Consider the following 22,773-nt stretch of genomic DNA (forward strand, 5'->3'; position numbering starts at 1 on the left):
TTTATCATGATTCAAACACATTTTAAATTTTGATTTTCTCACATCCAATTTTGTAGTTTATTTCTAAAATTAAAAAAAAATATTAATAAATCTATAAAATTATTTTTCGAATATAATATCGTTTATACTCAAAGAACGAAACCTTAAATGACATACGATTGATATATTTAATCATAATTGATTTATTTGCACGACAATAACAAATATTAGATATTACTTAATAGACTCATTAAATCAAAAAGTAGTCGACAGTCTCAAATTGCCTACACAATTTCGGCCACGCACGATATACACATCCTAATTTGTAGAACGACTATGATATACAAGTATGAATCCTGAGAACAAGATGCCATAAATCTGAAATCATTTGTTTAACTCGTTAAGTAATTAAAATTTTCAAGACGCACAATCTAACATTAATCCTAGATACACACTTAATGTAACAATTAATTTGTAACACTTAAATTTTTTTTCAATCGATGAATCAAGGAACAGGCCCATAATTTATAAAAATCGATAGAATGAAGGAACTCCAAGAGATACGGGTTGAAAAAAAAGAAAAAGGAAACACGAAAAAATCTCGATGGTTGGACTCCAATGTGTATATCTAGGATTAATCTAAATTGTTTTGGTTTTCTTTTTGAATAAATATTAGAATCAATCTTCATGATAAGCTTTTTTGTGTAATGTAATATATTAAAAGTAATACATTAAATATATAAAGTAAAGTCATATTACATCAATATTCGTACAGTAAATAAGGATTGAAAGATAAAGTTTTAAAACCTTGAGTGTTATAATCTGAGCAATAGATATCAACTATTATAATGATAGTATTTTTTATAATTATCGCCATCATTTACAAGTCTGTAACAATCATTCGAGGAAATATAGATCCTCGTCAAAGAAATTGGTTTCAATATCAAATAAAGCGCTAACGATTGATAAATCGAATCAACGAATAGAAATTTAATGTAATTACGATATAACATTTGATGGTTACTGAAGCGCATTCTTTCATTTGAGTGCGTCAAATTTATCGGAATTCTTTTTGTATTGAGGATGATTATTCGTTAAAGAACAATTTTCTCTCAAAAACTTATACGTTTGTGCGGATGATTCCAGCCATACCCAACGTGACACGCTCATTCATACATCATCGAATATTTCCATTTAGCGGCTTTACAGTGTATTTTATGTATATATATATATATTTTTTTTATACGTGGTTTTTTTTCTTCCCTCACAACATAATAATAGATTTTAACATGCATCTCTCTATGTTAAAATCTAAATTATTCTTGTAACAGTAACATGTACGTAGTTTTTTTTTTGGCAAGTGCAACGTATTGTCTTGTAAAATGTGGTAAAGCAAAATAGATGTAACGTTATGTGTTGCTCGGATCTGAGCTTTCCAAATTAAGTAATCAGCAAATATTTTCGCAAATGTATTCGATTTTCGTTACCCTGTCTTCGCCCTAAATCGCACATTTACAATACTTTAGCATCAACACAAATTTCGTCTTTTTTTTTTATTTCTTCCTACGAGACCGTTTTGTCGCTTTTGTCTTCGGTTCGTCGCTTTCAAAGTTTTGTTCTTATATTTCTTTTAGTACATTACGATGCTTTTCTGTTCCAAGGTACGATTCTCTCTCGCCCATTTATATTCGCCTATAGACCTTCGCAAAGTACGCTTATTGACGTAGACAATACGTAGGCGACGTTGTGCAGTTTCATAAAGGATATCTAATAATTCTCGCGCAAGGTATAAAGATTAATTTGATTGACGACTATGTTACTTATATAAAGGCTATCTTTCAATAGAAACAAAATTTAATAACAATAAATTATAGTAAATAACAATAGTAACAATGTACTCAAACAACAATTGTACAATATATATCATGTTATCGCGCTGAAAAACTCTCGAACTTGTATAGTTTATTTTATCGATCGTTTATTCATACGAGTTGCGTAGAGTGTTGCGTGAGAGGAAAAATCAAACGGTTGAAGTGCGAAAGAAAAATTGAAAGAAATGTATCTAACTAACGTTTACGATGGTCCAGCTCTACATCTAATATGGATGATTCAAGAAGGTCAAAAGCGTCGTCGAGATCATTACAAAAGGTAAATTGGCTAATCTGAGCTGTCCGCCGTGCTGCATCGCAGCTGGATGTTCCCCTGTAAAGCGAAAGATTAATATTCTCCTTTTTCTTCTTTCTTTTTCTTAATGGAGAGCGGCTTCGCGAGGTAATATTTATTTTCTCGCAATATACCGGATAATCGAGGCTGAATAGCGCATAAAGATCGCTATTAGGTACATTAAGCCGCCATACAGACGTTGTAACAACGTAACAGCAGGTGCGTTATAAGATTAAGAAGTATACATACCATTAAGTACATGTACTAAGACTGTCTTTGTATTAGCATTACTGGGATGGCAGGTGTATTGTCCGCTGTCTGCCGGTTGAGCACGTTGAATTAAAAGGTATGACGTCGTAACCTCGCCCTTCTCCGTGATAACCGATACCCCGCCTCTCGGACTGTCATAATTGATCACCTGTCACATGCAGGTTCCGGAAAAAAATGTTATTCTAATTAAATCTCTTCCTGTAACGCTTATACAATAGTGTCCGACAAACCAACGAAGAGATCAATTAATGGATGATTAATTAATCTTCCGTCGGAAAAAAAAGCTCAATCGTGAACATCGGTGATCGGTGATGCTTCGCAGAAGAGAGGAACGAAAAAAAAAAGTAGCAGAATCCTTTTCGTTTTAAACGTAAATGCGAGAGACGTGAGATAAATCTTTAATTCCGTCATTCTCCATATGAAAGACTTTATGGAATTAATTTCGTGTTTCAGTAGTGTCTCGTAAAACGCATCGGGATACAATTGCAGTTTAGAGTTAGTATTTTATCGAGAAACTTTTAATTCTCTTTTAATTTACTTAAATAAACGTACGCTTTTTTTTACACATAGTCAGTGGCGTGTGTTATCGTATCTATGTTTTTTTTTTGTATTTCGTACGCGGATTAAAAACGGTAGCTTTCCTTCGTTCCAGCTCGATCGTGTTTCCCAGTTTGTAAACTGGTGGGAGTCTAGTTTTGAAAACTTTTGGTGAAACCGATATAGCAGTTATCAGTTTATGTCTGTATTCCGCTGAAACTCATAATGTTTCAAAGCTGAACTTACAACACTTCCAAAATAAACGAATCGTATGTCACTCTGTTGCAGAATGGATTTCAAAAACTTTCGGAGAGATGCACACGGCGGAGAAGTACTACAAATCCGAAAATACAACTACAATTCAGGATATGTCGTAGGTTTTATAACTAAATGTTGTTTTTGCGTTATTTTCTTTCTTACAGTTGAGCATCGTTTCCGCGTTTCAGTATACGACAATTTCTTTATCCGCTCCTATTGTCGTTTTAATTTCTGTCCACATCACTTATTCATTCTGCCTCTTAAATTTAAGCAACAGCTTTTTATTCTTCTCACGTTCGTGATAGAAATGGATTTTGATTGAATCATGCTGCATGCTTATTACATTTTGCGACGAATCCTGTATTATCCGCAACAGCATGTATTCACGTAATGCATATTTATCGAGAATCTACAATAGATTGCCACTTGCGACTTCAATATTAAACAAATAGTGATTCATGTATCCATTCGGATTCGCGAAAAATGTAATATACGAATATCTCTAAAACGATTTGAGGTATCAAAAATTCTGTCTAGTGTCGCATATTTCATGTAAAAATTTCAAAGATCGTGTGTGCATTCCCTATATCAGAGACCGAAAACGAAAAATATTTCATTTGCTTTTAGTCAGAACGAAAACAAAATATTTTATTTGCGTTTTCCTTTGCCATACAAATCAGATATAGCCCGAGTGAGTTTTTTCTGAATCAAAATGAAAAGTCAATTATGAAACAAACCCTCTATATTTAATGAAGTTTCGATATGAGCGGAATTAATAACTGTTCAAATAATTATTTTAAATATCAATGTACATACACATTCCTGTATTCTATCAGTATTTATGTAAGTATATGTAAGTATATATACATATGCATGTTTTAAATACTATTATTTGTATGTAAATATATTTTATTATCGTTTCGTCGGAATAACTGAAGAAGCATTTTTTTAAACAGCTTTTCGCGTTTAGAGATTTTTCGTATCTCTTAAAAATATTTAGAAACGAGAAACAGCAGCACATATAACTTCCATTAAACTTTTATTTAATGAAAGTTTTAGTGTTTAACACATAATATTAACATATTCTCATTTCATAAACCGATCCAACATACATCAGCATTTACATGCCGTTACTACGGTTACATGCCGTCAGCGAATTCCAATGTAACAATGGCACGACGGCTAAATGCTGTTGGCGGGCCACAAAATGTCTAAAATTCTGAAAGTGCAAAATATCAAATTGGTAATACTTAGTAATTGACATTAATATTCATGTTTTTAGCTCTCAAATATAATGTTTATTTTTCTGTTTCAGCATACGTGATTCTGTTAACACAATATCTTTCTTTTTATCCATGCGGTATACGGTTATAATTATTATTTTCAATGAATAAATATTTTATAATATCTATAAAAAAATAAGCATGAATTTAATCCCGTACACGAATTTGTTTTCGAGTTACAAAATATGCACCCTTTCAGAAGATTATTTCGAAAAATTCGTATAATATTTTATTTTATTCCACAATAATCTCTGTGCCTATAGAATTTTTCAGACCTGATAAACTCCGGTATGATACTTTCGAAATTGAAATGTTTGTCTAAAGAATCTGAAGTCAAATAATAATTCAAATTAAAGTTTTTTTTTTTCTGTCATGTAACTTTTTCAAAGCGATCTTATGTAAGTTTTTTTATAATGAGGATACACAAAACGGATTATACTGTGGATAATACTGATTGCTTGGATCGATGGGGAGGAAGAGGAGATTGCTGCGAGCGGAAACTCGCAATTGAACATCACTACTCCGCAGGTTATCGCGGTAATTTTATTTCCTTGTGAATTATCAAGGCTTCGTTGCACTTTGACACGTATATGTACACGTATTTTAATTTTATTCGCAATTATAACATACTATATAATGGCAAACAATGTAGCATGTAATTACGCGTAAAGTTAACACACACTAATGTCCAAAATCAATTGTACCAACGAGATGGCGGTAGCATGATTGCGCGTTTACCGATATTTATGCTACATACTGCATATCTCAACATGCATAATTCTCCCAACGAACGGCAAGGTTAACTAGGTCATGGAAGGAATGCGTGCGACGAGACAGATGGAAAATATGGGGCCAGTAGGAAATACTGCATGTCAAATTTTTCACTCGAGGCTACGGAATATCGAGGCAGGATTGGCTAGCACGGATGCAATAGTGTCGGGACGGGATAGAAAGCGAATGATGAGACGGAACAAGTACGAAGGGAAATCTCTACGCGTACGCGATGCGGAAGCTTATGGGATCGAGGGCGACAGAACAGATAGATCTTTGGAAAAAAAAAAAAAAGTCAAATTCAGGAAGATAGACTAAGAAATAAAGTGACAGACGGTTGGAAAAAGGACTTGGACCCGCATGGATTGCAAAAATCGGATTGCGAAAAGAAAATCCTCAAATGAGAGGAAAAGGTGAAAGAGAAAAGATAGCCAGTGAAAGGATGGAAAATAAATCCATTCGTGTGTGGAGGAAGAGGCCAAAAGAAATCGCAAGGAAACATAAAAACGAGAGCAGATAAAAATAATCAGGTTTATAAAATATTAATTATAGATAAATATTAATAATAATATAAGTGAATAATTTATTTATAATATAAAATAAATAATGTTAAACAAGTTTGGTGGTAAACGTCAAGGACTGAATAAGAGAATTGGCAACAAATTATAATAATTAAATTATAGGCAACACGTTTATCTTAAAACGGTGCTGTAAATTGCGAAGAAATGTCGACCAAGTGAACTGAGAAAAGGTAATAACGAGAAATGAAGATACAGTGCGTAATATTGGCTAGTAACATTACGAAACGGGAAGATACCGCGAGAACGACGAGAGAGTTAATGCGATGAACTGTCGGTGGAGTTCGAAAGTAAGAATATAAGACTTAAGTAGAGAAGCCCGCGAGGTACAGAGACAGAAACACGGTCGTGGAAATAGATGTTGTATAATGCGACCAGGGTTGGCAAAGCACACTAGAAAAAACTTTACGCTGCAAAGGGAAAGGGATGAAAGGTGGGGGATAGGAGGAGATAGGTTTTGAAGTTGAGAAATGAGACGGAGTTTCCGCGGTGTTCGTACATTTAAAAATTCAACAAGGAGAAACGCTTCGAACAGGTAATATTAAAATTAAAAGTTTTTCCTCCTCCTTCTCTTTCTCTTTCTCTTCAACAAACTTAGAATCTTAGATTTAAAAACTTGCTTAAAACGGGTCGCATGATAGAGTGAGAACGGAGTAGATCGAGTGTGAGCGTAAGTTGAATGGGAGAAGACAAAGAATTATGGTAGAACGAAGAGAACAGTGGATTTAAGTTACCGTCTTTTACGCGTCTTTTGTGCCCTAGTTGGGGATGACGATCGAAAATTAATTTGCTGGAACTCCTTCTCTTTCTTACTTTCATTTTCATCAAATGAATCTATTTTCATAACTTGATAGTAACGTACCTCATGATCGTGAGTCCAGTAAATAACCAAGGGTGGCTCAGGACTATGTCGCACGACGCAGGTCAAGTTCATAGTGCTATCCTTGTTTATGTACATTTCTGGTTCTCCGATGATTATCGTCACTGGCTCTATGAATAAGAACCAGAGAATATAACATGTAACATAGAATATTAATCCGTTCAGACCTTGTGTACACTGTAATATATATATGTATCAAATTTGATTATTAGTTGAAATTATTTAATTCCATCGACATCATCTGAGATCTGATAATAACATGTTGGAAAAATAGTCAAAATTTTGAAAAAAAAAATTAATTTATGAATTATTTATTAAAGTGCCCTTGGATTAAAAAAAATTTTTTTTAACAAAGCTTCGGTAAAATTAGGTCTGAAGGAATTAAAAAATCACATTATTCAATCATTAAAAAAAAATTAGATCGAAATCTTATGTAGAAATTTAATATTAATGGAATCATTAATTACTTTAACTATTTTAATTACATCTATTTTTATTTTAATTTAATTAATATTAATACTAGCTTTTATTAATAAGAAGATTCAACTGGATATCTTGTATGGAAATTCAATATTAATGTAATTAATATTAATGTTTAATATTAATAATTCATAAGTTTATATTAATATTAACATTTATAAAACACATCGTTACATCAACGGATGGAATTAGACACGGATGGAATTTATAAACACGGCTTGTAAATCTGTGTGACGGAAATTCAGTCAGCATTTCAATCCTAAATTTAGTTTGAATTTAGATCATATAGAGATTTATATTATAAATTAAAGAACATTATCCTCAAATTATACATGTTTATAGATATATAATTTTTATCTTTCCTGATGAAAAACATGTGTGTGTGTGTGTGTGTGTATGTGTGTACACAGAGTGTTCCATAAGTTTTGGCCAATCGGTTTTGTGTACATAGAGCGGACTAAACTGAGTCAAAAAGTCCTCTACCATTTTGCAATGGTTAACGAGATATTAATTATTAAAAATTAAAGTTAAATATTGGTTTTCAATAATTTTTTACTCAAATACTATCAACTTTACAGAAAAACAGCAAGAGATAAAAATTGTTTATTTTCTTCTTATAAAGTTCCCAAAATTTTTTCAGAATTTTTTAATACCATATTTTCTCATGGTGGCAAAAATAAGAAAATGCAATATTAAAAAATTGATAAAACATTCTGAAAAAATTCATAGAATTCTATGAGAAGAAAATAAATAATTTTTGTCTTTTACAAATACATCTTAAAGGATTCCAGCTAAGAAATTCGTTATTTTAACAAAAAATTGAACATTAACATCAAATAATAAAAAATCCCATAATATATTATACGTCATTTTATCTAATTCCTAAAAGTTATATATGTCAAAATCTATTAATATAATTACAATATTATATAATATAAATATTACATATGTAATAAAGATGTTCTACTTATTATCTTCTGTTTTATTACAGCAATTTTATAGTTATATATCTATGTATTTGTTGGAAATGTATTGGATTTATTTATATACATTACAATATACGTTTGTATTTTTATGTAATAAGTAGCATAAATCATATATCAATTTGCTTTTTAATTATCATTTATTTAATGTTTACATTAAATAAATGATAATTAAAATATTTCGTTAAATGGAAATTAATTAATTAATTGAATTCATAAAATAACTTCTTTATAACATATAATGACGTTAATTAATCTATGACATTGGTTACTTTTCAATACATACGTCATCTAAACATATTTTTGATCATGTAATGATACAACGTCAAAATAACGAGGGGCAAGTGATTTACTAGCTATATTAATTTTATTTTAACTATAATAACAGTTTGTAAAAGGGATTTTACATTTTATCCTCGCGCAAGAATAATTATATGATAGACATCTCAAATTTTATATTTTCATAAAATTTTAAATTAGTGAAAATTACATTTTATTTGGTAAATGGGAACTTCATAAAAATTACAAAGGAAAAAGCTAATTCATGATAAAAAGACAGGTAATATTGCATATTCACAAAGAATTTAATACCTCCAATTAAATTTGTTATTGCATCATCTATTGACCTTTTGTTTTCTTTGTGATATTTTTTTTTATCTAAAACAAAACTGGGATAACAAAGGTAGTAAAAGCTTGCAATGAATTTAAACCATAATAAAAGAGATATAAAAATTATACATACTGAGCATATTTATTAAATAATCTTTTTCTGATATGTTCTCATTATTTTTTTAGGAATTTTCTAATTATTTTGCTATAATATTTAATTCATGGACGTTAATTAAAAAATTATAATAGTTTTAACAAACGAGGACTCAAGAATTAAGATAAATTGAAAAGCCATGTAATTAATGACAAATTATAATTCCATTAAGCAAATTACATTTGATAATTGTTTACCTATCGTTTGTCATTACTACATTTAGAAACATTGACATTATTGAATAAACAAGCACACAGTATGAGATGTTTCGAACGATAACAAATTGATCATTATTAATGCATTACAACTGAAAAGTTAATATCTCAATTAATTATTTTTAATTATTAGTATTTCTTTTCCTGCTTTATTTGTTTTTTTCACCGCGTGTTAAATGCTATATCTACAGCAAAAGAGAGTTTATCATGATTATATAATAATCCACTTTTATCTGAGATAGTTTCGGCATAGTATTGAAAACCACCAGATTAATTTCTATATAAATTTCGAAATGAAAGGAGACTGTGATATTAATACCAGATTATTAATATCAAGTTAATTTTAAGTTTAAAATTATGATGCTGATTAAAGTCACTATCCGCGAAACGAACAAGCATGCATAATGATAGAAATTTATAATTCGCGGAGTTCACGGAGATTGCAGTCTGTCTGTGGGATCAAGTCCGCGCGAACTTCAGCGAGCTTCATAAAAATCTTAAGATAGGAAAGAGAAAAGTCGATATCCCAATTTCATAAATATTACATTTCTCGACTATATCTTTCTGATATGTAATTTGATTCTTCCGGTCAAATTCACCGATAACGTCAGCGTGAGCGGATCGCGGGGAGACAAAGCGATGGTAAAACACTTTAGGTCGCGTGTCTCATTGAGCAACTCCACGTGAATTAAGTCATGCAGTAAATCAGCGGGTCCGTGGTGCGGCAAATGCCGCGGGTATATCGCGATGCACGTGCGGTGCACATTAAGCTTCCGGCGGCAAATAGATACAGCGTGAATTTCCGCGTCGTGGCGAAATCAGTGGTTCCCGGTGGTCCGTATACTGAAGAAGCAAAGCGAAAGACATAAAAAAAAAAGAAGAAGAAGAAAAGAAAACTAACCGACGACGGAGAGGAGCATGGAATGACCTATGGGTGGCGTCGTAGACACTTGACACTCGTATGTGCCAGAATCTCGTCGTTGGGGGTATTTCACTTGTAGCGTCCAGTCCTCCGTGTGAGGAAAATGCGACGCAACGAATCTCTGGTCCGACGTGTACGTCTCGACGCCCACGGTGAGAAGATGGATATCCCTGTGTCTCACCCATGACACCTACAAGAAAAAAGAAACACACGTTCCTCATCCACTTCACGTCCGCAGAGATCCCCGCAATTCGCGCGGATCCGTGCAGCGTGCAGCTGAGTCCGCACGGTAGAATAAACGTTCACAGGGATTCGATCAAGGGATATTGCAGCCGGTATAATTTAAGCGGATTTCGATACCGCGGACGTGTAAAAATGATTCTTACGCCCATCTGACAATAAAACGTGTCGCTCGTTTTTTTTTTCTGCACGCATATCGGTGACGCGCGAGACTTTTCGCCAAAAATATAAAGTATTAATTTAAATTCCCAATCTCTCGAAATGTAATTCGGTCTCTCACTTTTATGTTCCTTTTACATTTTATCTTTTTATCGATAACATTCGACAGATCGTGTCCTTACGTTTCTTCGCCGTGTAGAAATGGATCGACGTGATTGATTTACATAAACGCAGCGTGCTTTTGAGCGATATTATATTAGCGGAAATGTGAAATGCCGAACACGTAGAATAAAAATGCGTATTCTCCCATAAAAACGGCTTCATTGAGTTTTGTACGCGTGCTTGGCGTACTGAAGCTGATATGAAAAGGGGAAGAGGTACAGGCAGAAGGACGGTAGCGTGGCTTTTGTTCATGTGACGCGCAGTTACGATCTAGTGCTAATGAAAAGCGCATATTCGATTTTAGTTTTAATAGAGAGAATGGAACAGCCATACGATTGCATTTTTGCTTCCAGTTCACAAAAATACCTCTATACTGGAAAACGCAAGTTGAAATCATTTTTTCAAGATCCGACAATCGTACTTCAGCGCTTGTTAGAAGGACATGATTAAATATTAATATCGAATCCAATCGGAAATTTTAGAAAATACGATTACATAAGAAAAACGTCAAAAATTTTTTTACAACCAATATTAACATAAAGTAAGAGGTTATTTTGCAAAATAAGAGCCGATATTCATATTCCATCTCTCTGTTGCATCTAACTATAATCTTAGAATATCATAAACTAACTATGTTTACATCTTAAGATATAGAAAGAAATGAATGATTTTGCTGAAATATCTAAAAATTTAGTTAGATAGAATTTAGTTGGAATTTGAAAATAATTTTGTTAAATCATCAGAACAATTATGTAGGATACTCGAGCTGGTTGTTGAAATGTCAAAACTTTTTGTAGCCTTGCTCATGAAGCTTAAAGTTTATAAACGTTCTATGTATAATTATTTTAATGGTACAACAAAATTATTTTCAGATGTGTATTTTAGCTAAATTTTGACATACTTCAGCAAAACCATTTTTTGATATTCGTACATTTAAGACAGTCTTGAAATAAAAACTATGAATACCAGTTTACGGATGTACATATTATGAAATACTTTCTCGAAGCTAAACGAAATGACATTAAAACTGTTTTTTGAACAAATATTTTTTTAAAATTACGTTTTATTTGTAAGAGCAAACGAAATGTTTCAAGTACATTATTTTCGAATATGGATATATGTAGGACAAAGCAATCATATCACATAGTTTAGCTTACACTGACTGTAATTAAAATAGTTTAGCGCCCTTTGTCGTTCCGCCTCAATAACACGGATTTGCTCGCGTGCTTGTCGACCTATATTTACCTACCGTGCAGCAACATTAGAAATCTCGCGATTGTGCGAAATACACGGGAGGAACGACTTTGTGTATATACGCACGATTCCGCGAACGGAATATATGCTTACAAGCTAAAGTGGAAACATCGATTTATCAATTTACGTCAAACTTGTACGTTTTCGAATACTTTAGCTAGCCATCGGAAAATCCGAACTTTCCTCTTCCTTTCCTTTCCACCATCGTGATTACCGTGTACAATTGGCTACTATACGCGAAAAGTCGCGCGCAAGTAAAGAATCTTAAGCTTTCAGAACTCCATTTTCAAAATGTCAATACGTGCATTCACTTCCAATATGACAGTGTTCGTAAGTGCACAATTTTTCGATAGCGACGTGCATCGTACGTACCTTTCTGATGTATTAACTGATGTACGCTCTGACATATAATAATAATATATGCAATAATCATAATCATAACGTATGAAAATATAATATTTATATACTTTTGAGCAAAATGTCTCGTTTAAATCTTAAAGAGTAAAATGTTACAACCCAACACGTACTCCGAACGATATTGAAAAACTAGCTTTTTCCACAATTAATTTTATGCGTAAAAATTCTTGTATTACGTTATATTATAATCCTTTATTACTATCCTAATATTAATATAAATTTTTCGCTGAAATTAATATAATTTCATAGGAACGTGGAAAATGTACATTGCGCGCGCGCGCGTTTTATATATATATATTAAAAAAAAAAATTCGACTGTTCACACAAAACTGCAAATTTTACCGTTAAAACATAAAAAAAAAAAAGTATTTCCTTTCCTCACATTTAGTTTTATATGTCAGAATTTTCGAGATACGATCTACGTATTAATTCGTCATTTGAAATAACAGGTTTTCCATTAAAATTAACGCCCTTCGTATGAGGTCGGAACGTGGAAAATTTACATTGCTCTGTGAAAACGTAATTCAACTACCTACGCATGGACGCAGCAAAGAGACAGATTGCCGGTGAAATATAAAAAACGGTGTTAACAAAATAGGAACGCAAGCAAAAATTCAGACACGAAAGATATGCAGAGGGGAATGTGCATTTTTTTTTTTTGCTGAAATTCCTCTCGGGCGTGAAGAAAAAAGGAGGAAGTATTGCAGTCTTGCCTATTCTTCATAATAAGTGTCTTGTGATGGGCCAACTTTGTTATACATGTGACGAAAAACAACGTACGGCATAGGAATATGAAATTGTGCGCAGTCAAGTTTGCAACTAACCGCATTTCGTAACTCGTATAAGTTTTGGAACGTCGATAGCCACACGATTCTTTTCTCGACTCTCTCTCTCTCTCTCTCTCTCTCTCTCTCTGTATGTGTGTGTGTAATATATTCATAAACTTCTTTTATAAATGGCACCACGATGTCGCAAATAACTGTACGTACATATTTATCCGCCACGACAACTTTAATCGCCTCGCACGCGTGTTTTATTTCACTCTAAAAAATACTATATAAGGATTCATGATAGACATCAGTCAACGTATATGCGAGAAATATTGCGTACCTAATAGACAGGCTTTTAATACTACGACTAAGGCTGTAGTGTTTCGAGTCGATCCATTTCTGGTAAAAGTTTCCGTATCGGCGTAAGAGTATCGCTGGTGAGAAATATTTTTAACACTGACAGTCGATTTCACGATATACCAGAGATAAAAGTGGCACTCGCGAGGAGCTACTACGTGCATATTACGAAACTAAAATTGTACGTCTCTTCGATATTGAATGGGCTTAGTTCAGCGTGCTAAAGGTATTTTCTAAAGCCTCATCATTCAAATTTTCTCTTAAAGAGCTTAAAATAAACTTCAAGAACGGTTCCCTTTACCATTACTTATATTTCACGCTAATATTATTAAAATCGTATTATATTAAACTTTATTGGTTATTATAATAAGCGAGATAACGTTATTAGAATATAAAACTACATTGACTTTAGAAAACCTTCAGTCATTATTAGAATATTACAGAACGCTATTATGCTACATCTCTTCCATCCTTATTCCTAATCTCTTTACCGAGTTTAATGTAGAAAGGTAGCATTGATTCAAACGGTCGAGCCACACATTGAAATTCAAATAAATTTTATCTAAGTATTTATTCATACCACGTACACTGTGAGAAGTGTTTGGTTTTGTACGCTATAATTGCATGGTAAAATAATTACGGTTAGGAGCTCCCGTTTTATTATACTGTTAGAATGTAATGACAATTTGTATATTTATAGTTCAATCAAAGAAAAATACATACTGGCATGTTAAAAATGATTATAAATTACAGTTAAATTACGATTCAAAATTCGCTTTGATGGAAAGTAGGATTCTCTCTTTTATTTGATTTATTCCTATCGGTCTAAATTTACTTCACTTGCAAATTATGACGAATGTAACCATTTTTTCTCTCTGCGTACTTGGCATTGAAATAATACTCGAAATATATATCGTTGCGTTATGTTTTTTTTTTGTACAGAAATAAATAATTTTGCGGAAACGAGAAAGGAAGGATATCTCACTAACTTACCGTTTTGTCACCTAAATTTCGTACTCGACAATTCAGCGTCGCTGTTTTCCCGACGAGGGCTGTCACGTTGCGAGAGACCGAAACATCAAAGTATGGTCCTCGATCGAGCGGCTCGGATGCACGATTCTCGTGTGTCCTGTGATCGGCCGTGCATTGAGTAGGTCCTTGCACTTTAACCAAACACAATGTTGTAGGTATCTTATTTTGTTAGTGAACCTAGAATGAGATCCTTTAACGCGGCAAGGATCGCGCGGAATGTTGTAATTTACATCACTTGAAAAGATCGAGAAGATATATTATCGCCGTTCCATTCGAGCGCATTGGAGTTACCGATAAAAAGTTTCGTTTTCCAGTCAATTAGGCGAATTAACTTCGGATCGGGATATTATACTGTGTCTCTGTAACACTCCCCGACAAAAAGAGAAGAACAATTCCCGAGATAAACGTTTCAAAAGACGCCTTTATTTTTCAAAAGTTCTTTAAAAACTTTTTCAGACATTCGTGGATTCCCCTGTATCGCTTGGAGCAGTATATGCAGCGCGTAATAAATAACAATGATTTATTAAAGCACATCCCGCGAAGTAGTAGTTTAGGTCGTAGAAAAAAGTATTATATTCCCGGGCTAGCAGTGTTCTTTAATTCTTATTACCAGTTCTCTGTTGCAAAATAACATAAAATTAAACACACGTTGCACGCGTTACACGAAAATACATATTATTCGTGTTTTACATAACAGTTTTGCATATTAATTTTAGAGATCGTATATGATAAACCTGCAAAAACCGATAATAAATATAATTTACTATTTATTCTCGGTTCTTTGGCAAATGTTTTACAATGAAATGAAATCATAAACCTAAAATAACATTTAAAAATAAAATAAGCTTTATTTTTTTATCAAATCTTTTTCATAACTTTTTAGCGGTATTGTCGGAAGAATTTTTGTAATAGAAGGTTCTTTCTTTGTAACTAAAAAGAAGCTAGACCTGCAAGATCGTAGCAATTAAAAACAATGAGGACATCTTTCTTAAAGGCTGGAAGGAGAAGAATTTATTTGAGACGGAGAATGTCCGATTGAAAGTATCTACGACTAACATCATTGGAAAAATGGTACATTAGAAAATCGTATGTTCATTATTTCTATTTATATCTTTCTGCGGAATCTGTTAATATTAACAATTAGCAGGAAATTGGCAGATTATTTCTGGCAACATTATTTCTTGTTAAACTTGAAGTCGATCCCTTCTTATTGAAAATGTCGGAGGTTGCTATCTCTCCCACAATTTCTCAAACTTCAATATTGAATACCTTAGCAAATAAAACCGGAAAAAAAGTTAAAATCTTTTTTAAAATAAATTCAAGTTATACGACGAATAATGTTCCACTAGCTATTTGCGTCTCTGAGATTTAAATCGCGCAAAACCTTTCATTTGCATAATTCAGGAACTTCTGGTTTCTTTATCGTGATGTTTTATAATCAATTTGGTTTTATCTCGTTTTCTCCTTCGAGAAAATTATTTTGCGTGCAAATTTCCATAAAAACGTTTATTCTTTCTTTCGTAAGAGAACACGCTGTCTACCACTTTTCGTATTTTTAGCTTCCTCTTATCTCCTTGCCCTCTCAAATGCCCCCTTTTTATATCTCTCTTTCTCTCTTCCGTGACATCAGAAGATTTTATAAAGTTTACGAAAGTATTCCATGTATGTCCTGAACAATGCATATTTGTTTTTCACTGAACGGAAATTCACGTTTGCACGAAACATCGAATTACTATATTCAACATTTATTTGTAAATGTAATTGTATCTCAATTCAATATTACTCCGTGATGTCCCCGTATTAGATTCATAAACAGCTATAAAATAGCCATATCGTAAATCGACACAGTGTGAACTCTCCATTACCCGTTTATCAAGTTTCCTAACGCCGTGAATCGTTCACCGTTCACAGCAAAGTTCGTAACTTTGGTCGGATGTTTTCCGTAAATATATGTAGCCGTTTATACACGAACGTGTCAACTTGAAGATGAGTATATCCTCTGACTTCCATTAATAGTGAAAATGTATAACAATGCGAAAGAACTTTTTATACGTAACAAACGATATTATATGCATACAAGAAATGGGAATATATAGGGTGTGTAGCATGTGCACATTTTCTTGCGCAATGGGAAAATTTCGCTTGCGATATCGATAATGGAGTCTTCGAATCTGATAAGACTGCCGTCGGAAAATCGTACGTTAAAAATAAATGTGGCTCCAAAAGGGTAACTTTAAAGGGATGCAGGTAGTTGCGCGAGTAAATATTTACCTCTCCGCGCTTCCGTGGGATTTGCGCGGTCCCCGTATACTCCTTGGTTAAAATACATATCAGAATTTCCACCCTCTCGGCTATTTTCTTCTGTGCTCTGCAGTTACTTTCACAACAATGTACAGTGGATTTAATTTCTTTCCTTGTTTCTTATCAAGTTGCTGTATATATTCAGTTCATTTTGTAGTAGCAGCGACTAATTGCGCGTTTGCTCAGTTCCACGCAGTCTTAAAATACAATCCTAATTTAATCTTAAGCCAGAACTAAAAACCATCAATGTTGGATACGCGGTAAGAACGTTCGTATCGTCTTAAGAAGTCTCAACTTATACAAGTCTAGTCTCTCATTACAAATGGTTTTAACTTTTGAACTTTTACTCAATTGCGACTATTTGACGTGATTGTTTCGTGCGCGTGAAAAATATCAGTTTACCATTCTGTTTTAAATTTCGTATTTTCATTTATATGCAAAAAGTTATCTCATAATATGCGCATCGCAATTTATTTTATTTTATTTTTTTCGATTTTATCCTTTTTCTCTCTCTGTTTCTACGAAATAGATACAATAAATATTTATCTATTTATTAATAGGAAAAAAGTGAATAAAAGTGTATCATGTTGATTTTTTTAATTTCTGAAATCATTAATTCTCGTATCGGTCGTACCGTAAAAACGGAAAAACAAGAGTTACATATAAATATTTTTGTGCGAATGAGAGTCAATTAAATGGCGCTCGGAGGTCGATGAAATTTCTGTCTAAAGAATAAAAATTCAATATAGCGGTCACCATGGTACCGCTTACTGTTGAATGAACAGTAAGGCCAAGTTAAGCTAAAGGCCGAAATCATTAAATCCATTGAAGCGATAGAAATAAAATTTTACGATCTTCGTTGTAGTACAATCCTGCAGAAAATATAAATTGAATTGGAGAATACACGTGTAGCGTATATCTTTCTCGGTAACATTGAAATATGATAAACAGATATTTCACATCTACAAAGACATAAAGAGTTAAAGCTTGCCAAAAGAAGAACATTAAAAAGCTTATACTTCATACACTGCGGGATACTGAAATTAAAGTTTGCGCTCGCATTTTCAAGTGTTCTTTTATTAATTATGGCATAAAATTGTGTCACGATATTGCTTGTCTCATTACATTACCAGTACATGGGACTTTCGGGTTAATTGCTGCATAAACCCGTATTTTGGACAAGGCTAATGTTAATACTAAGTTATTACAAAGTTAAGACTAAGTTTGGAAGCTAACTAAACCCACTGTAATATACCGTTGGCATTCTCCACCGGGCTGGGTACATAATATTACATTGCTCGGCTTCTCACGTGAAAAGGATAAGATATTCAGCGTGTATCACGAAACAGTAAAAAGACAAGGTTTACATGCCGCTCGTGCGTGCTTCGCGTAACGTCATTAAACTATTTCGAAAAGAAAAGGAGTGATTAACTCGTACTTAATTTTTGATATAAAATCGTAAATCTAATTTTGCCGCATCCCGTATTAATCGAACCGAAAACATGTTGGAGCAAATACGCGGTGGGCGCAACGGTCAAGAACCGTCTGTCGGGTGAATGACCATCGAAGCATATTTTCGGAATGCAATATTTGTACGGAGTGCAATGCATATTTTTAAGAAAGATCATTATTTTTAATTATCACGTAATTACAAATTAAAATTGTTATTTAAGGGAATTTATTGATCGTCCGTTAATTTTATCACAATTAATACATTTTTCAGGTGAAACTAACAATGTACGATTACGAATCTCAAACGTTTAAGTTTCTGCATGATGAATCTTTGAGTTTCCGGCTCATCCCTTCTTGTGGTTATCTCCGAAACTGTGTGTAAAAAGCGAAAGAAAGAGTGCGCGAAAAAACTGAAACTTATTAAAAGCCAAGAAAATTCCTCGCACGTTTTTCAAACCAATGCAAATTGCACGAACAGAATTAATATAATAGGGGCTAACGAGCGGAAACGATTTCATTTGCGTGACAAAATTAACAAAATTATATTACGCAATATTTATTAATATATCGCGATTTTATTAATTTATCATTCGCGTTATTCGAGACTGTTGAATGTTTACTACCGCGTATTTGCCTAAATGCGGATTTCGCTTCGAAATCGCAACGACGGATGCAGAGATTTGGCGTGTGCCGTGTCGATGTCGGCGACGTGCGGGTGATTGACGACACGACCGGTCAGGCGATTTCCGAACGCGATTTATTCGACTTACCCGAAACCAGCAGACCGAGGGTCAAGATTAGACACCTCATTTTTTATCTCTCATAGTCGTTTTGGAGTGCCGGTCGATTTCTTCCTCGTGCGCCACGATCTCCGATAGATCCTCCGATAGAACGGGATGGCGTTTGCCGCAGTTGTAAAACGAGCCGCGAATTCCGTATTTTGCACGCCGAAATTGACAGCAACGTGCGCACCGGAGAGCGGAATCAGGACGAGTTTATCAGATAAATCGACGGTTTCCAGTTTTTCTTGCCTCCACGCTCCATGGCATCGTTACATCGCTCCTACGGACTTGCGAATCTATCCCAACACGATTTCTCATCGCGACGGCACGATCGTTATTTTCATCTCGCGCTCAGCCCGCATAAGTCCGCTCTCGCAAGCCCGCTTAATTCGCTAACAGCCTCGCGGTGATCTAGATTCGCGTAATTGAAAAGCGCCGGCGGGGCGTGATACGTGCATCCCTCCGAATCTTTTGTTCTCTCCCTGTCTTATCGCACTCTCGGTCAAGTCACTCGCTGATCGTCGCTGATCGCTCGCCGTGCCATTCAAAGTACGGAAATCAGCGGTGTTCTTTAGTCCTTCCGGAGGTATAATATCCCTCGAGTCTCTTGATTCGTTTCACCGTCTGTTTTTCACTCTATTTGATTCTCCGATTAATTTGCCGGTACGAGATCAAAGCTCGGCATCGACGAGGCAGGAAGCCAACGCTTCCCGTTCCAGGAGGAATGAACCGCGTTGCCGCAAAGAACCACGCGATCCTGTTTCCTACTGTGGTTCCTACTGTGTTTCCTGTCGGCGACAGGCGTGTCTCCGGCGCGTCGTGGCGCCGATCGAGCGGCCGGTCGTACGACGACGATCGACACGCGGTGGTGGTGGTGGTGGTTCCTCTCTCTCGCAAAGGGGATGATCTTGAATCGGCAGGCGCGAGTGGGCGCGAGCGGACCGATCCGGCTAACGAAGGGTCAACTCGTTGCACGGATTGCCGAGCGAAACTGAAGAGAACTGACAGTGCGTGTGCAACGCGGCTTTGCGCGGCCCTGCGCGGCCCGGGAGAGACGCCCTGCCATCTATCCTCGCCACACGCCCCGCTCTCTCGTCCCCTCACTAGGGGTGCACTGTGCGAGGAGATGAGGGTGATATCCCTGGCGCAAGCGTGTATCTCTCTTCGTTTTATCGTCGTCGTCGTTGCCGCCGCCGTCGTCGTCGTCGTCGTCGTCGTCGCTCACCCTCCTGCTCTCTTCTTCCCTTTTCCTCGTTTTCTCTCTCTCTCTCTCTTCTCTCTCCCCTCCCTTCCCCCGTTCTCTCGCTCTCGTTGCCACAGCATCCAACAGCATCTCTAACCGGGAATCTGAAAATCGAATACCGCCCTCGCGAGATACCACGGCGCCGATTAAACTTGGCAATGGATCCTATAAGATCCATTCGTGTTTTTTTCCCTTCCGTCCCATTCTATCCTTCGTATCTCGGTGTCATTTCTTGTCGAGTTTGCGATTGTTGGTCCAGTCGATTGAAATATCTCGAAACGTATGGAAATTGTATGCGTATGTACACATGTCGCGTTGTTGTTCCTCAGTATTATTACACTCCGTTTTATAAATAATAGGAGAGCGCGATAGGACGCCGACGTAGAATATAACAATTTAAATAACGTATACTGATACAGTTTTTTTATTCTTCCCTTTTGCTTTTATTATTTCTATGGGAAATTTCATATCCTCGAAAAGAAACTTAATTGTCCAATATTATATTTAAAGAATTAAATATTAAAAATTGTTAAAATACGAATTAAAAGAGCGCATGGAAATTATTAAAAATTATATAAAACGTTGCAAATGTTCTTCATTATATCGAAATATTATATGTATAATATTAAGCATACGAAAGTCAAAATATCTTTCTCTTTTGAATTTTTCAGTATATTTGTTGTTGAGTTTCAGCATACTTCTGTATATTTCTCATTTCAAATTAATCTCAAGTTTGTTTTATTAGCTATTAATTAACTAGTTTATTAACGTTCATATAATTGTTTGTTTTTAATTTTCTGCTAATACAAATTTGCCACAGTAATTAATGGAACTCTTATAAATGAGTTAGCGGGATGTTAAGAACGATAATAATTACGTATGCTGTACTTTACAACTGTAACCTTGATATTGGTTTTTTTTTCTTTCAATTCTTTTACAAAATAAAATATACCGTCGGTCTTGTACGAAAAGAGAATATTTCATATCGTTTCAATCTTTTCTTGCGAATTCCTTAAACCGCGAATACGTTAAAGACGAAGGATCGGAGGCAGCACAAAAGCTTTCGCGACAACAAATACCGCATTTAGTTATCGATGCACCACTTGGCCGCATTTCACGCCTGTCTATATTTTGCTTTCATTTTTTCCAAATGCTTCGTGTTTTAGGCCATTTTTGCAATATTGTTTGCCAGCAAAGATCCTATTCCCTTTGCGCCGCGCTGTTGGCGTTGCATCGTGTACTGCAATATTCCGCCCTTTGATCACTAATCGGCTTATTAGCTCGATCCTTTTTCTCGCTGGCGATCGATAGTTACTTTGCGTTACTACGCTACTTTACGATTTTCGTTATTCTGCTTCACAGCGCGCAAGTACCGTGGCGAAATATAATCAGTCGACAAAAGCTTATACAGACAAATATTCAATAAACAAATGCCCGTTCGAATTAACAAATAGGTTAATAAATTCCGAGAGAAATTCGATTGTGCTTTGCAAGTTTGCGGAATTGTCAGAAAGGTTCGTGCTCATTAAGCGTATCTATTGCTTTGAAAGTCTGTTGAATGTTATCTATATAACATCCTCCGCGCTCCGTTCACGAACAGTTCTTTTTTTTTTTCCACAATCTAAAACGGCGATGTTTAACAATTGTTACAGCGGAGCACACGATGAATGTAAAGCGAGAAACAAAAGAGCGGAGTAATTGTAATTTCTCAACTCTTGTTTTAAAAATGAACGCAAATGTCAGTTTCTTTTAAATCGGAAAGAAACAGGAGTCACTGTGAACTTTAACAGGTGAATATGTGTATTATTTTCAATTTTCTCTTTATTTACTAACGCATGTAAAATATATAATCATTCAAAGCCCATAAACTTAAAAAAACAAGTAATAATCTGCTGTTACAAATTTTAGCATTTTATTTATTAGAAATCAGGCTGTATGAAATGGAAATTGTTCAATTATATTATGTATACATATTTTATATATACATCTATAATTTTCTTCTAATCAATCTTTTATATATCTAAAATGCCATATTCAAAATTAGATATATTTAAAATTATCTAAATATATTATATTTTTATATTAAATCTTTATACCTCAGATAAATATTAATAAAATATTAAAATAAAATAAATAAAAATTTATAAATAACTTTTTTACTTAATTTTTCAAACATTTTCTTACTATAGTATTTGAATTGCGAATTTTAAAAGATATCCTATATACATATATTAATTTTTAGTGTCAAAGTAATATTCAAATACATGTAAAATAAATATGCAGAGAATGATAAATTCATTAAGCCTTAATCTCAATTCAGTATAAAGTATTAAACAAAATTAGTATATTTCCAAATAAATTATTAAAGTAAAAATAAATGCAAAACAGAAAAAGAATAAATATAAAATTAAATTAAAAAGCATATATGCTAAGTATATATACTTACTCTCTGAATTCTTTGGAATAAAATCTCATTATAAAGAGTGAAAATTCAATCAGTCTTGAAAAAGTCTGGCTCAATC

The 22,773-nt window shown here is 34.2% G+C and overlaps 1 protein-coding gene across 1 annotated transcript; it reads right to left on the reverse strand.

Moving 5' to 3' along the window:
• Positions 1-164: 164 nt before the first annotated feature.
• On the reverse strand, positions 165-20,092 carry LOC105151548 (protein amalgam). The gene is made up of 6 exons (XM_011065316.2): positions 18,997-20,092; positions 14,435-14,604; positions 10,062-10,272; positions 6,702-6,829; positions 2,392-2,560; positions 165-2,181 (listed from the first exon to the last, which is right to left on the reverse strand). The coding sequence occupies exons 1-6, from the start codon at positions 19,034-19,036 to the stop codon at positions 2,075-2,077; spliced, it is 825 nt and encodes a 274-aa protein (XP_011063618.1). The 5' UTR covers positions 19,037-20,092; the 3' UTR covers positions 165-2,074.
• Positions 20,093-22,773: the final 2,681 nt, after the last annotated feature.

Source organism: Acromyrmex echinatior, chromosome 15 (assembly GCF_024713525.1).
Source record: "Acromyrmex echinatior isolate Ae372 chromosome 15, ASM2471352v2, whole genome shotgun sequence".
NCBI lineage: Eukaryota > Metazoa > Arthropoda > Insecta > Hymenoptera > Formicidae > Acromyrmex > Acromyrmex echinatior.